Source organism: Orycteropus afer, unplaced genomic scaffold (assembly GCF_000298275.1).
Source record: "Orycteropus afer afer isolate SDZICR_OR568_19922 unplaced genomic scaffold, OryAfe1.0 scaffold00130, whole genome shotgun sequence".
In the NCBI taxonomy this organism is placed as follows: domain Eukaryota; kingdom Metazoa; phylum Chordata; class Mammalia; order Tubulidentata; family Orycteropodidae; genus Orycteropus; species Orycteropus afer.
This window is the reverse complement of record NW_006921717.1, coordinates 1,691,540-1,704,848: the sequence shown is the minus strand read 5'-3', so window position 1 is coordinate 1,704,848 and position 13,309 is coordinate 1,691,540. Positions and strand designations below refer to the sequence as shown.

The window sequence follows — 13,309 nt, the reverse complement described above, 5'->3', positions numbered from 1 at the left end:
TGAGGGACAGGAAACACGGAGGCCGGCACACACCTGAGCTGAGAAGCGGATGGTCTCACTCCTCCAGGAGATTCGCTCTGTGCTGGGCCCAGCATCCAAAGGGGAAGAAAAGCAGGCCCCTGCCCTCACAGAGCTCAGAATACAGGGGGCTGGGGCCCAAGAGGGATCCCTGGGTGGTGCCCACGGCTGACGCACTCAACGGCTGAGTCCACACAGCAGTGCCTCAGAAGAAAGGCCTGGGGGTCTGTGTCCAAGGAATCAGCCAGCAGAAACCCCATGGCGCATGGTTCTCTGACACGCACGGGGTTGGCATGAGTTGGCATCGACAGGATGGCAGCTGGTTACAGCCCAAGAGGAACAGCCCCAACAGTCCCAGGACCTGGAGCTTTTGGGGTCAAATACTGAGGGTTCCAGGGTGAGCAAGTGAGAGATAAAGGCCACCTCCCCAGGTTTGAAGACACTTTATTTCAGAGAAACAGATATGGGGGGATGGGAGGATGGGAGACTCTGGTGGAGGGCGTGGGGGGAAGAGGCAGGTAGAGGCATTGCACACAGGTGGGGGGGGGGGAGGAAGGTCCAAGCCGCAGGCCTTGGGGCTCCAGAAGCTGTATTCCTTCAGTCCTGTCTGCCGCTGCCAGCTTCTGTCCAGGCTCAACGGGACATCATCCGTACAAATTCTGCCAGGACAAAGCCAAGGTTTGGGGTCTGCTCTCTGGGCCCCTGTTAGGGCAAGGCCAGTCTGACGGCCTTGGGTGGGAGGGGGTGCTGTCAGGAGAGGAAGCCCCCAGGGTCTGTTAGGGAATATGCCTCAGGGTCAGGAAGAGGTGGGTTTGCAACGGCTAGCAAGCTGGGGAGCAGGGGAGTAACTGGGGCCTCCTGGAGGCGTGCAGGACTATGGCCTCCCTTTCCTTGCCATCATATGACCCTCTTGTCCTCGCTTCCCTTTTATGGGCATGCCGCGTAGAGAAAGGCTTGGGTTCTGCATCAGGTGCCCAGATTCAAACCTTGGCTTCATCCATTCCCTTTTGTTGTGTGACCTTAGCCAAGTGCCTAAACGTCCCTGAGAACTGAGTTTCTTCTTCTGAATAGTGGCGTAGTGGTTGCTCGCCCCTGGGTTCTTGTGCTGATGAGCCGGTTGAGGACACGGGAGCGCTCAGTGAGTTCCCTTCGGGCGCGGTACCTTCGAAGTCCACCAGGCCGTCGCCGTTGAGGTCCATGTCGTGCAGCATTTCGTCCACCTCGCGCTGGCTGAGACGCTCGCCTAGCAGGACCTTGAGCGCCGCGCGGAGCTCGCCCACGCTGATGCGGCCGTCCCTGTTGGTGTCGAACTGTACCGGTGGGGGGCGCCGTGTCGGCTCGCCGGAGGCATCAGTCATGCACTCAACCCCCAGCCACAGCAGACACGCGTCCCCGCCGCCCTCCGGCCCCAGCAGCTGCACCTCCCGGAAGGCGTCGCGCAGCTCCCTGACGCCGATCATGTCCGCTGTCTCCGCCAGCAGCTTGGGGCCCATGAGCTCCAGGAAGTCGTCAAAGTCCACCTTCCCGCCACCTGGGGATGCACGCATCAGAGACCCGAGTGCCCGGCCCCGGGCCCTCCTAGACCCTCTCCCTCTGGCCCGGGACCCTCTCCCCCCACTGCACTAACTGGGCCCCTCTTCCCCTGCACCCTGCAGGCTGGCTGTTTTTTCCTGATGGCAATCACCGTGAAGCAAGGCACAGATCTGGTGAAAGGTGACGGGAAAAAGCACTCCCTTGAAACTTCCTGGGACTTTCCTCATTGTTTAGTAAGTTTCCTGAAGAGATGGGACTGAGTTCAAATCCTGGCCTCAGTAGTTTCCTGCTGTGTGATCTTAGGCAAATCACTCAACCTTTCAGAACCTCAGTTTTCTCGCGTGTACATTGGGGATGATGGTTCTCACCCATCTCCTGGAGGAGGTGACACTTCCCCGGAGGGAGAGATTGCCCTGGGGTCCAGGGGGCCCTCCTGGGCGGGCCTGGCACTGGGAGGTGGGGCGGGGCGGAGGCACGTACTGATTTGCTGTGAGATCTCAATGAGCTCCATCTCTGTGGGCATGTAGCCCAGTGTGCGCATGCAGGCGCCCAGCTCCCGGTAGCCGATGTAGCCGTCCCGGTCAGTGTCGAACTCCTGGAAGGCCACCTGCAGCTCTGCCGGACAGGACGGGGTTAGTCCTTCCCCATGTCACCCCCCCACCCTGGCGGCCTGGACCAGCCCGCCCTTCTCTTCTTGGTCCCATCACTCCCTCCGTCTGCACATCATTGTCTCCTTGGTGCCTCAGGGCCTTTGCATGTGTGCTGTTCGTTCTATCCATTCTTTCAGCAAATATTTAGGGGGGGTCTACTTTGTGCCAAGCTCTGCTTTAGGCACTGGGGGTTCACTAGTGAATGAAGAAAGGAGAGAGAAATGAACCCTCCACGTTGTAGAACCTTCTCCTGCCTCCTTGGTCCTTAGTCTCCCACTCCAGGAAGCTGCCCTCCCAGTTACTCCCCTCCAGCCCCTTGGTCCATTTGCCCCAGTTACTTCACGCCCTTGGTAATTGTTTTCTGTACTCTAAGCTGACTTAGGGAGCTCTGGTGGCATAGTACCTAAGGCATTTGACTGCTAACCAGAAGGCTGGCGGTTCAAACCCACCAGCCACTCCTTGGAAGGAAGACTGGGCCGGGCAGTCTACTTCCGTAGAGATACCACCTTGGAAACCCAAGGAGGGGTCGCTATGAGTTGACTTGACAGTGAGTGAAGCTGGCTTATGAGGACAGGGCTGTGTCTGTCTGCCGTGTCTGCCCGGGTTCAGCACAGGGCCAGGACACAGCAGGTGCACAGAGAGGTTAGCTGAATGGACACATATGAAAGGGCCCCATGACCAACCAGGGAACGAGGCCAAGAACTACTCAGTCTTGGCCCCATCTCCTTTCTGGGTCCCTGCGGCCTCCTTCTTGCTCCCGGTTCTGCCCCCACCTCGATGCCCCCCACCCTGTGCCCACCTACCCCGGGCGTCCCCCCACCCTGTGCCCAGCCCCCTGGCAACGTTCTTTCCCGGAACCTTTACCTTCAATTTCCTCTGGCCGCAGCTCCCGGTCCTGAGGGGGCACAGAAGGTTAGTGGTTCCCTGGAGCACGACACCCGCACCCCTTCCTTCTTGTCCTCGGGGCCCCCCACTTCCCCCCACACCATTTCCACCCCAGAGCCTGTGTCTGTCTCTGCGGACTGGCCTGGTGGGCTAGGTCCCCCGCCTCTGCCACAAGCCTGGCCTCTCCCCAGTGCCACCCTGCAGCCCACCACTCTGAGCACTGCCTTTGGCGGAAGTGGGCCTGGAGGTTGGGTAGAACCTCAGGCTTGGCCGCGTCGGCCTCAATGTCACTGTGTGTCTCTCCTGTTCTCTCTGTCCTGGGGGCCCTGACACATCCCTCGGTGGCCCTCTGGGACATTCCTCTGGACCTCTTTCTCCTTAGGTCTCCCCACGTTTAATCTTATTTCTGTTTCTGGAGTTCCCGCTCTCCACCTCTCTGCCTCCCCGACACCCTGGAGCTGTGAAGTTCTCACTTGGTCCTCTGCCCCAGTGCAAGGAAGGGCAGGCCAGTGGTGGCCGTACATACGAACTGAGTGGCAGCGATGCTGGGCCGTAGGAAGATGCAGGCAGGCCCCATCAGACTGCTGAACACTGAGTAGCCCTGGACCCCTGGCCCAGGGCCCCTCTGGTCCTCGGGGCTGGGGCTGGGGCAGGAGCCCTCTGGGGGACAGCAGGGCCGCTGCCCGATGTCCTGCAGCAAAGCCGGCCATGAGCTCCACGGCCTGCCCCACTCTCAAGCTCTCCTGCCTCGGATGGTGCGGGGTGCACGGGGCTTGGGGGCCCCTCAACCACAACACTTTAGGCTGGAAGGATCCACCCCGAGCTGTTCAATTGGGCAAACCGAGGCCCAGGAAAGGCGAAGCACTCAACCAAGGTCACCATCAAGCTAAGTGCAGAAAGAGGCCTTGAGCCGAGGTTCTGTGTTCCCGCGGCCCAGACTGGTTCACAGAGAACAGGGTTCTGCAGGAGGGTGGGGGCAGCTGGATGGGCAGCTGGGAGCCTGGCGAGCTGGCAGTGGCCGGCGGGCGGGGCAGGGCAAGCCCAGTGGCCTCTGGGAGCCACAACCAAGGTGGGTCAGAGTCCAGGGGCTTCTGGTGGACAATACCCCTTCATCCTGTGGCTATGCCCCTCCCCCAACCAGCACCGCCCTCACACAGAGCCTCTGCCCACCCCCAGACCCCTTCCGGGGTCCAGCCAGCCTCCTGGCCCTGGCCTCTCCCTCAAGGCCTCCTACCTTAAGCCCTTGGTGCCTGGGGCGCTTGGCACAGTTTCCCATGGGTCCCCGTACCACGCCAGGCCGGGAGTCCTGGGCTGGCCTCGGGCAGCTCCCTCGGCCCCCCAGCCTCTCCCCCTGACAGCCTGGAGGACTGCGGGAGATTTTCCAGGGTTTTGTGGGGAAGACTGGGGGCGGGTGGGCAGCAGGCGGGCCCTGGGCAGGGGCTTGGGCCCTAATCCGGGATAATCTCTGAGTATCTCTGCTGGTGAGGGGGGCTACTTGGGGCCTGAGGCCCCCGGGAAGGCACAGTCTCCCCACACTCACTCCTGGGGTTCTCCCGGGTACCCCCTCTCCAGCTTCCTTCTCACCCCACCGCCTTTCCTCCCAGTTTCTCCCAATCAGGAGAGCTTTAACGTTTCCAGATGCAAGGCCAGGGTCCTGGAGGAGGCAGCCAGATGCTTGTGTGCTGGGAGGGCTGGGGCATCTCAACCCGTGGAGTGATGGTACCGGGTGCTTGGAACACCCCAGGGACACCGCCGACCCTCCTCCCACCGCCTGGCCCGTTTGGCCCAGCCCAGAAGCCCCGCCCTCTCCCCACCAGCACCCTGGCTCTGCCCTAGGCTCCCTACCCCAGGGGCCCTCCCTAGGCTGTTTGCCCTTGGCACTCCTGCCTGACTAGCCTCCTGCCCCCTCTCACCTGTGCTCGGAGGGGATATGGAGGAAGCTGACTCTGGGTGCTGCGGTTGGTGACAGGGCTCAGTGAGGACAGAGGTGGGGATGTGGCTGCCCCCATCTCTGCTGACTGGCTGACTGGCCTCTCCATCCACATATGTCCTGGGACCCCCTCCCTGGCTGGGTCCCCAGCGGGTGTGTGGGGTCCCCACTGTTCCCCCAGGGCCCTGCAGTTGAGGACAGCCACCTTGGGCCCCTTTACCTGCCCGTAGGCCGCCTGCACCTGGGCCTCAAGCTCCCGGAGGAGGGTGTGCCGCCTGTTGACCTCTGGGCTGTCCGGGGCGCGGCTGGGCCCTGGAATGCCCACTGAGGGGCTGGGATCCCCGGTGGGGAGGCTGCCATCAGCCAGGCCCTGCGGCAGGGCCATGGGGGTGAGGACTTGGCGCCTCCTGCTGGCGGAGGGCCACTGCCCCAATCTGGCCTCGTGTACCCTGTGGGAGGATGGCGCAGCGGGCAGCTGAGGGGATGGTCCCTGAGACTCCCTGCTGGTCTCCTCCCTGCTCCCCCTCCGTGGGCCCATAGGGACCCATCCCCCCAAAGTCCCAAGTCCTTCCTAGTCCTCACTGCCCCAGCCTGGCCAGTCCCTCCCCAAATTCCTTGTTCTTATCCCATGTGGCTGCCATGTCCCACCCCAGTGGGGCTTACTCCACACCTAGGGGACCCCTGACCATCCTTGCAGACTCCTGGCCCCCTGCCCTCCCACCTGGGACATTAGCCTCCGGCCCCCCCAGTCCTTCTGCCTCTGTCTCGCGGGTTTGTGGCCTCCCTTTCTCCTTCTCTAGCTCTTCCCACCACACTCCTTTCTGCTCTGGGCCTCTGTGCACCCCTGCTCCATGGCGGTCTCTGTGTCTGTCTTACGCCCTGGCTTCCTGTCTGTTTACTGTGGTCCCTCTCCGTGCCCGGTGCCCTCAGCTATCTTCTGTCTCAGCCTCTGTCCGGCAGTGTCTCTGGGGGTCTCTGACCCACCTCATGCCCCTCTCTCTGCCGCCTTGGGGCTTTTTCTCCCACCTGTCTGCCCATCCTTGCTCCTCCTATTCCCCCACCCACCTACCATCCTTGTGGTTCCCGACCCTCCTCCTTGCCCTCCCCCCAGAGCCCCAGGGCACCTCTCCTCTTGCTGCCTGCCACCTCCTGCAGTGCCCCCACTGGGGTCCTGCTTCTCAGGAGCCCCTTCTGCGGCACAGACCGCTTACCGCAGGGCGCCTGCTCCTCACCTTCCAGAATGAGGTCAGTTGTCCTGCTGCGGCCCCACTGCAGGCCCCTCATGACTTATTCACCTGCCCCTGCACCGGCCTTTGTCCCAGGGAATCAGATCCTGCCAGACGCCTGCCATCTGAGCTGATGGCTCCAGCCTCTCTCGGCCACACGCCACCCATTCATGTATTCTGTCTGCGGATGTCTCTGGAGGCTGTCCTGAAGGGCCCGTTCCCAGGCACAGCTAACCAGGAAAAGGGCCACCAGGCAGCCACCAACGCTTGGAAGGCAAAACCCTGGGAGGCTTCATGGGGGAGGTGGGAGGTGCAGCAACGTTCTGGCCATCGCACATGACTGCTTCATCCACCCCTGGCTCTGGGGGGTGCTGGGTTCCCGGCATGGGTCATTGGGCGCTTGGAGGGTCTGGCAGTGCATGTTGGGTGGAGGTCCTCCCTCAGGACGGCGGGAAGGAGGACTCGCTGGCGTCTGGAGGGGGTATTGTTGTTGTGTGCCTTCGAGTAAATTCCGACTCCATAGCGCCCCCTGTGACAGAGTAGATCTGCCCCACAGGGTTTTCTAGGCTGTGCTTTTTACAGAAACACATTGCCCTGTCTTTTGACCGTGGAGCTGCAAGGTGGGTAAAAACCACCAACCTTTTGGTTAGCTGTCGAGAGCTTAACCGTTGTGCCACCAAGGCTCCTTGGAGAGGGTATAAACCAAACCAAACCCATTGCCATTGTCGATTCTGACTCATAGCAACCCCTGTTGTGTTTCCAAGGTGGTAAATCTTTATGAAGTAGACTCATCTTCCTTCCACGGAGTGGCTGGTGGTTTTGAACTGCCAGCCTTCTGGTCAGCAGTCAAATGCCTTAGGCTCCAGCTCCTTTGGAGGGGGTATAGGTAGCAAAAAGCGGGAGAAATGTTCTGAGGGTCTGAATGTTCAGCCTGCATCTGCTGAGAATCAGCTAGGAGCCTTCCTCGGTGCTGGGAACCATCCCTGCTCCTGGAAGTTTCCACCTGGTGGGAGATGCAGTTTCCACAAATCCAGAGTTAACAGCAGATGGGTAAATGCATCAGGTGTGACAAGAAGAAGGAGAATGGGACCTCCCTGTGATGGGGACTGGGGAAGGATGATGGCAGTTAGCAACTGAAGGGAAGGGTGGGGCCTCGGGCCAAGGGCACAGCCTCCACACGCCCCCCAAGGTGGGCTTAAGGGTCTGTGGGAAGGCCAGTGTTGAAGAGACGCTGGTCAGGTGGCCAGGGGAGGAGAGGGCTCGTTGCAGTTTGGAGGCTGTCTTCAGCAGGCCCTTGAGCTCTTCTGCACCCTGGGTCACATCTCCTGGAGGCCAGAAGTGCCCTGCTCCCCAGGCAGCACCCCATGACGTTCCCCCATAGCTGGCGATTCTCCCCACTTTCTGCAAGGAGAAAGGGTCTGTTGGCCTGGATTCCACCATGCACTTGCCGTGTGACCCTAGGCTGTATTTTTCATCTCTCTGAACCTCAGTTTCTTCATCTGGAAAATGAGAATTGACCTAGTATCTACTTCATGGTGCCATTGTGAGGATTAAATGATAAAAGACCTAGCAGGTTCCTGGCACATAAGAAGGGCTGAAAAAATGGTGGCTGCACCTGTGAAGAGGGCTTCCATGTCCAAACAGCCATCCAGGGAGGTGGGAAGTGAAGGGAAAAGTGTGTTGCAAAGTACAGTCTAAAGTAGTGGGGGCTATGACTGGTCAGGACACAGTGGATGGAAGAGTTTTCATCTAGGGAGCAAAGGCTTGTGTCTAGGTGGAGAGGAGAGGCTGCTTGGAAAGCCCTCCTGGTTTGTGCTCAATGGGAAGCGTCCTACAGTACTTGGCTTAGTGGCCCAGCCTGACTCAACCAAGCTGGGGTCCCAGTCCAGTGTCCAGGGTGGATGGATCAGTGGTGACCGATGGGCAGACAGATGGGTGGATGGATGGGTGGGTGGATAATTTGATGGGCTGGTGTTTGAATGGTTGGTGGTCAGAAGAATGGATGGTTGAGTAAATGAATGGATAGACGAATGGAAGGATGAATGGGTAGATATGTAAATGCATAGTTGGGTGGATAGATGGGAAGTTGCATGGAGAGATAGACAAGTGGATGGTTGAATGAAGAGGTGGGTGGCTGACTGGGTGGAAGGACGGGTAGATGATTTGATGGGCTGGTGGTTAAATATTTAATGGTTGGTTGGATGGACGATTGTACAGATAGATGGGTGGGTGATTGGATGACTAGATAGATAGATGGTTGAAGAGATGGATGGATGGATGAGTGAATGGATGGATGGATGAGTAAATGAATGGATGGATGAGTGGATGGGTGGATGCACAGGTAGATGGATAGATGAATTGACAGACAGATGGATGATTGAGAGGATAGATGGGCAGTTGGAGGGTTAGATGGATTGATGGCTAGACCTGTGGCTTGATGGGCTTATGGTTGAATGGTTGCTGGATGGATGACTGGGTACGTGGGTGAATAGATGAATAGATGGATGGATGGAGCATTATCTGATATGCACTAATGAATGCATAAATGAAGGACTGTGTCTGTCTCTCTCCATCTCTGAACTGTGACTCCTCAGATGGCAAAGATCGTGGCTTCTTCTTCACTGTGTTTTCTACAAGCTGAATCCAGCAGTTGGCACTGGTAAGCACCAGGCACAGAACCCCAATGAGATACCATTTCACACCTAATAAAAAAATTGGAAAAACAAGCTCATTGCCATTGAGTCGATTCTGACTCATAGCGACCCCCCATTGAGTTTCTGACGCGGTAAATCTCTACGGAAGTAGATTGCCCAGTCTTCCTTCCATGGAGTGGCTGATGGGTTTGAACCGTCAAACTTCTGGTTAGCAGTCAAATGCCTTAGGCACTGTGCCACCAGAGCTCCTTTTCACACCCAATAGGATGGCCAAAATGAAACAGACAGACCATGACAGGTATTTGTGAGGATGCAGGGAAGTTGGAACCTTCATCCATTGTTGGTGAGCATGTACGGTGGTGCAACGACTTTAGAAATGGGCAGTTTCTCAGAAAGCTAAGCACAGTGTTATCATGTGACCCAACAACGCCTCCCCTAGGTGTCTACCCAAGAGAAGTAAAAGCGTATATCCACATGAATGCTTGTTCACAAATATTCAAAACAGCATCATTCATGTTGTTGTTGTTATGTGCCGTGGAGTCGGACCCGACTCATAGCGGCCCCTCCTTGGGTTTCTGAGGCAGTATCACTATGGAAGTAGATTGCCCCATCTTCCTTCTGAGGAGTGGCTGGTGGGTTTGAACCGTCAGCCTTCTGGTTAACAGTCAAATGCCTTAGCCACTATACCACCAAAGCTCCCAGCATCACTCATAGTAGCCAAAAAGTGGAAACTACCCAAATGCCACCAGTTGATGAATGGGAGAGCGGTATATCTACACAATGGCATATGATTGAGCCATAAAGAGACGTGAAGATCTGTTATGTCTACAACATGGATGGACTTTGAATACACTGTCACCAAAGGCCACATACTGTTTGATTCCACTTATAGGAAAAGTCTGGAGTAGAGAAATCTGTAGAGGCAGAGAGCAGATGAGTGGTTGTCAGGGGCCAGGGAGAAGAGGAAATCGAGACACCGCTAATGCATATGGGGTGTGCTTTGGGGTGATGAGAGTGAGATTAGTGGTGATGGGTGAACAACCTGTGAAGATACTAAAAACCACCGAGGTGTATACTTTCTACAGGTGAAGTTTATGGTTTGTGAGTTCTGTTTCAATAAAGCACCACACACAGGTTCAGTGGGCACCAGGACTGGAGGTTGCTGATGGACAGAGGGACTGCCTGACCTGTTGGGCTGGGAAAGCATCGCTCTGGGTCCCAGAGGAGGGTGGCCACACAGCTGGTCTGGCTGGAGTGGAGCAGCCGGGAACAGTACCTCGCAGCTACGCCATCCTGGGGGACAGCTTGCCCATGGGCTCCGTGCAGGGTGGCTGAGGATGGCCCAGGTCGGTGGTGCCTCTATGCAAAGGGAGGGGCGGTGGTGCTCCAGGCTAGAGCCAGGGCTCCAAGTGGGTCTGAATCCCAGCTCTGAGCCTTGGCGTCTGCATCTATGTAATGGGAACAAGGACGGCGGCCCCTCAGAGTCATTACAGGGATGAGACCATCTGCATGAGAGCTCTTTGTAAGCTGCTAAGTGCTGGGCAGATGTTCTTCAGCTGTGAGTCAGGGATGATGGGTAATCCAGCTCGGGGGTGGGGGGGTCAGCTCTGGCCCCAGGCAGCTCTGGGCTCAAACAGGCCCCAGTACAGCGGAGGGGAAACTGGCCCCTCTGAGCCCCTGCTGCAGAGGGGGCCCCAGCTTTCACCGGGTTTGGTCCCCAGGCTTTGGTAGTTTTGTTCCTGGGAAGGATGCTTTCCTCTCTCCTAAAACCAAAAAGCAAACCCACCACCATCAAGCCCCTTATAGCCCCTAGAGGACAGAGTAGAACTGCCACAGGGTTTAGTGCCAAAGGCATTTTGACTGCTAACCAGAAGGTTGGCGGTTCAAACTCACCAGCCACTGCTCAGAAAGCAGATTGGGCAATCTACTTCCGTAGAGGTACTGCCTCCGAAACCCAGTGATGGGTGGCTATGAGTCAAATCGACTCGATGGCAGTGAGTTCGTTTTTTTTTGGAAATCTTTATGGAAGCAGACTGCCTCATCTTTCACCTGTGGAACAGCTGGTGGGTTCAAACCACTGACCTTTTGGTTAGCAGCTGTGTGCTTTAACCATTGCTCTACCAGAGCTCCTAGTGACAGAGAAATCAGGCCCAAGTTCCCAGGGAGGACCACTGAGAGCCCCTGAGGGAGGCAACAGTCGGGAGGAGAATGGGCTGTGGGTTCCAGGCAAGCCTGCTGGAAGGACACAGCCCTCTTGGGTCCAGGAGGCCCGGCCGATTCCCGTCTGTCCATCTTCCCATCCACCCATTTCCTCAGCCAGCATTTGGAGGGTGTGGCATGCCCCGAGTCTGTCAAAGAAACGGTTTGTACGGTTTGTAGACTACAGCCATGCAGAGGAAGGAAGTAGGGTGAAAAGTGAGGCCCCTGCAGCCCAGTGGACCTGGCTCTCCTGCTGACTAGCTGTGTGACCTCAGGCAAGTCACTTAACCTCTCTGTGCTTTGGTGTGTTCATCTGTAAAATGAGGATCAGAGCAGTCTCTAGTCTTGCTGTTATCGTTAGGTGCCGTCGAGTCGTCTCCGATTCATAGTGACCGTATGTGCAGCAGAAAGAAACACGCCTGGTCCCGTGCCAGCCTCAGGGTCCTTGCCAGACCTGAGCCCAGCGTTGCAGCCACTGTGTCAGTCCATCTCGCTGAGGGCCTTTGCCTTCTTCGTTGACCCTCTACTTTACCGAGCATGACATCCTTCTCCAGAGAGTGGTTCCTTCTGACAACGTGACCAAAGGTGAGACGAAGTCTGGCCGTTCTCGCTTCCAAGAAGCATTCCGGCTGTACTTCTTCCAGGACAGATCTGTTAGTCCTTTTAGCAGTCCATGGTACTCTTAGCATTCTTCTCCAGCACCACAGCTCAAAAGTATCAACTCTTCTTTGGTCTTCCTTATCCATTGTCCAGCTCTCACATGCATAAGAGGCGACTGAAAATCCCATGGCTTGTGTCAGGCGCACCCTAGTCTTCAACGAGACACCTTTGCTCTTCAGCACTTGAAAGAGGTCTTGTGCAGCGGTGTTCTGGTTCCTAGTGCCGCTCTGACAAGAATATACTGCAAAGGGGATGCTTGAACAAACAGGAGTTCATTCTCTTACAGTTTAGGAGGTTTTAAGTCCAAGTTCAGAGTGCCAGGCTCTAGGGGCTGGGTGAAAGCCCCTCAACCTTGGAATCCAGCTCTGCCTCCTGCTCCCGGCCCACTGGAGCTAGAGGCATCTGTTCACTCAGACAGCTGCTGTCTGCTGAGGCTGCCAAGCCCAAGGTTGACAAGTAAAAAGGCACAGTCCCAATGTTACCAAACCACACAGCAGACCACGAATTCAAGTCCATTGAAAGTCCTAAGGTTGGCAGGGCATGGCAGGCTGCTGAACAATGACACAGCTACATGCAGGGCTCAAGCGTGCCATAGGCTAGAGACCGTTCCCCAAGGCTTCTCCTTATATACAAGAAGCTGACCACATCCCTAAGGCAGCTACTTAGCTGCTCACAGAAGATTCCACCATGGAGCTGATTACCAGTCTCATCATGGGGAATACTCCATCCAGCTGCCCAGCCACTCAACCAGGCCCAGCCAACTTGACACACAAACTTAACCACCACAAGCAGGTTTGCCCAATGCAATTCGTCGTCTGATGTCTTGACTGCTGCTTCCATTGGTGTTGATTGTGGAACCAAGTAACACAAAATCCTTGACAATTTCAATCTTTTCTCCATCCACCGTGAGGCTGTTTATTGACCATTTGTGAAGATTTGTGTTTTCTTTATATTGAGGTGTAATTCATACTGCAGACTGTCGTCTTTAATCTTCATCAGTAAGTGCTCCAAGTCATCCTCACTTTCAGCAAGCAAAGCTGTGTCGTCAGCTTATCGCATGTTTAATGAGTCTTCCGTCTCTAGTCTTAGTGCTGTAGTATGTGCAAAGTCTTCGATGCAATCCTGTTTGCTGCGGTTGTCACCACGGAGGGATGGTGTGTTAATGGAGATACCTTTTTATTGACGTGGTATTCATTCATTCATTCCACAGACGTTTGTTGAGCACCTACTGTGTGCCAGTGCTGGGGACCCAGCTGGCAGCAGGTACCGGTTCTGGCCCTGTGTGTTTGGGGGTGGAGTGGGTCGCTGTGTGATGCTAAGTGTGGGTGCCTCTTGGAAAGTTACTGCCTGAAGGCTGGTTCCGTCCCTGCACCTTGTCCCCACTCACCCAGACCCCCAGGCCCCGCCCCTGCCCTGCCGCATTCTTGGGGTGGGCGGGGAGAGGAGGGGGCGGAGCAGAGCAATTAATACAAGCCTCCGGCTGCTCCCTACTTCCTGTCACCCTTGCACTTCACGCCGGACAGTGAGTGGGGTTGGAACTGGGTCGGGACGGGA

The 13,309-nt window shown here is 56.8% G+C and overlaps 2 protein-coding genes across 2 annotated transcripts in view; one reads left to right on the top strand and one right to left on the bottom strand.

The window, feature by feature from the left end:
- Positions 1-651: 651 nt before the first annotated feature.
- CABP2 (calcium binding protein 2) lies at positions 652-5,401 on the bottom strand. The gene is made up of 6 exons (XM_007944686.1): positions 5,237-5,401; positions 3,066-3,096; positions 2,032-2,166; positions 1,440-1,549; positions 1,181-1,328; positions 652-677 (listed from the first exon to the last, which is right to left on the bottom strand). Exons 1-6 carry the CDS (start codon positions 5,399-5,401, stop codon positions 652-654), a joined length of 615 nt encoding a protein of 204 aa, XP_007942877.1.
- Positions 5,402-9,187: 3,786 nt separating this feature from the next.
- Positions 9,188-13,309, top strand: part of GSTP1 (glutathione S-transferase pi 1) — an 8,082-nt gene continuing 3,960 nt past the window's right edge. Inside the window, exon 1 of the mRNA XM_042781510.1 lies at positions 9,188-9,239. Within this exon, the coding sequence (XP_042637444.1) occupies positions 9,188-9,239 (52 nt within the window). The remainder of the gene's footprint in view (positions 9,240-13,309) is intronic.

Bases quoted from the DNA above. Each gene is read 5' to 3' on its own strand.
- CABP2 (XM_007944686.1), bottom strand. From the start codon at position 5,401: ATGGCCCTGCCGCAGGGCCTGGCTGATGGCAGCCTCCCCACCGGGGAT. The intron at 2,167-3,065 runs GTAAAGGTTCCG...CCTGTCCGGCAG, and splicing joins GCGGCCAGAGGAAATTGAAG to AGCTGCAGGTGGCCTTCCAG. The intron at 1,329-1,439 runs GTGCAGCTGCTG...CCACCGGTACAG, and splicing joins TGCGCGACGCCTTCCGGGAG to TTCGACACCAACAGGGACGG.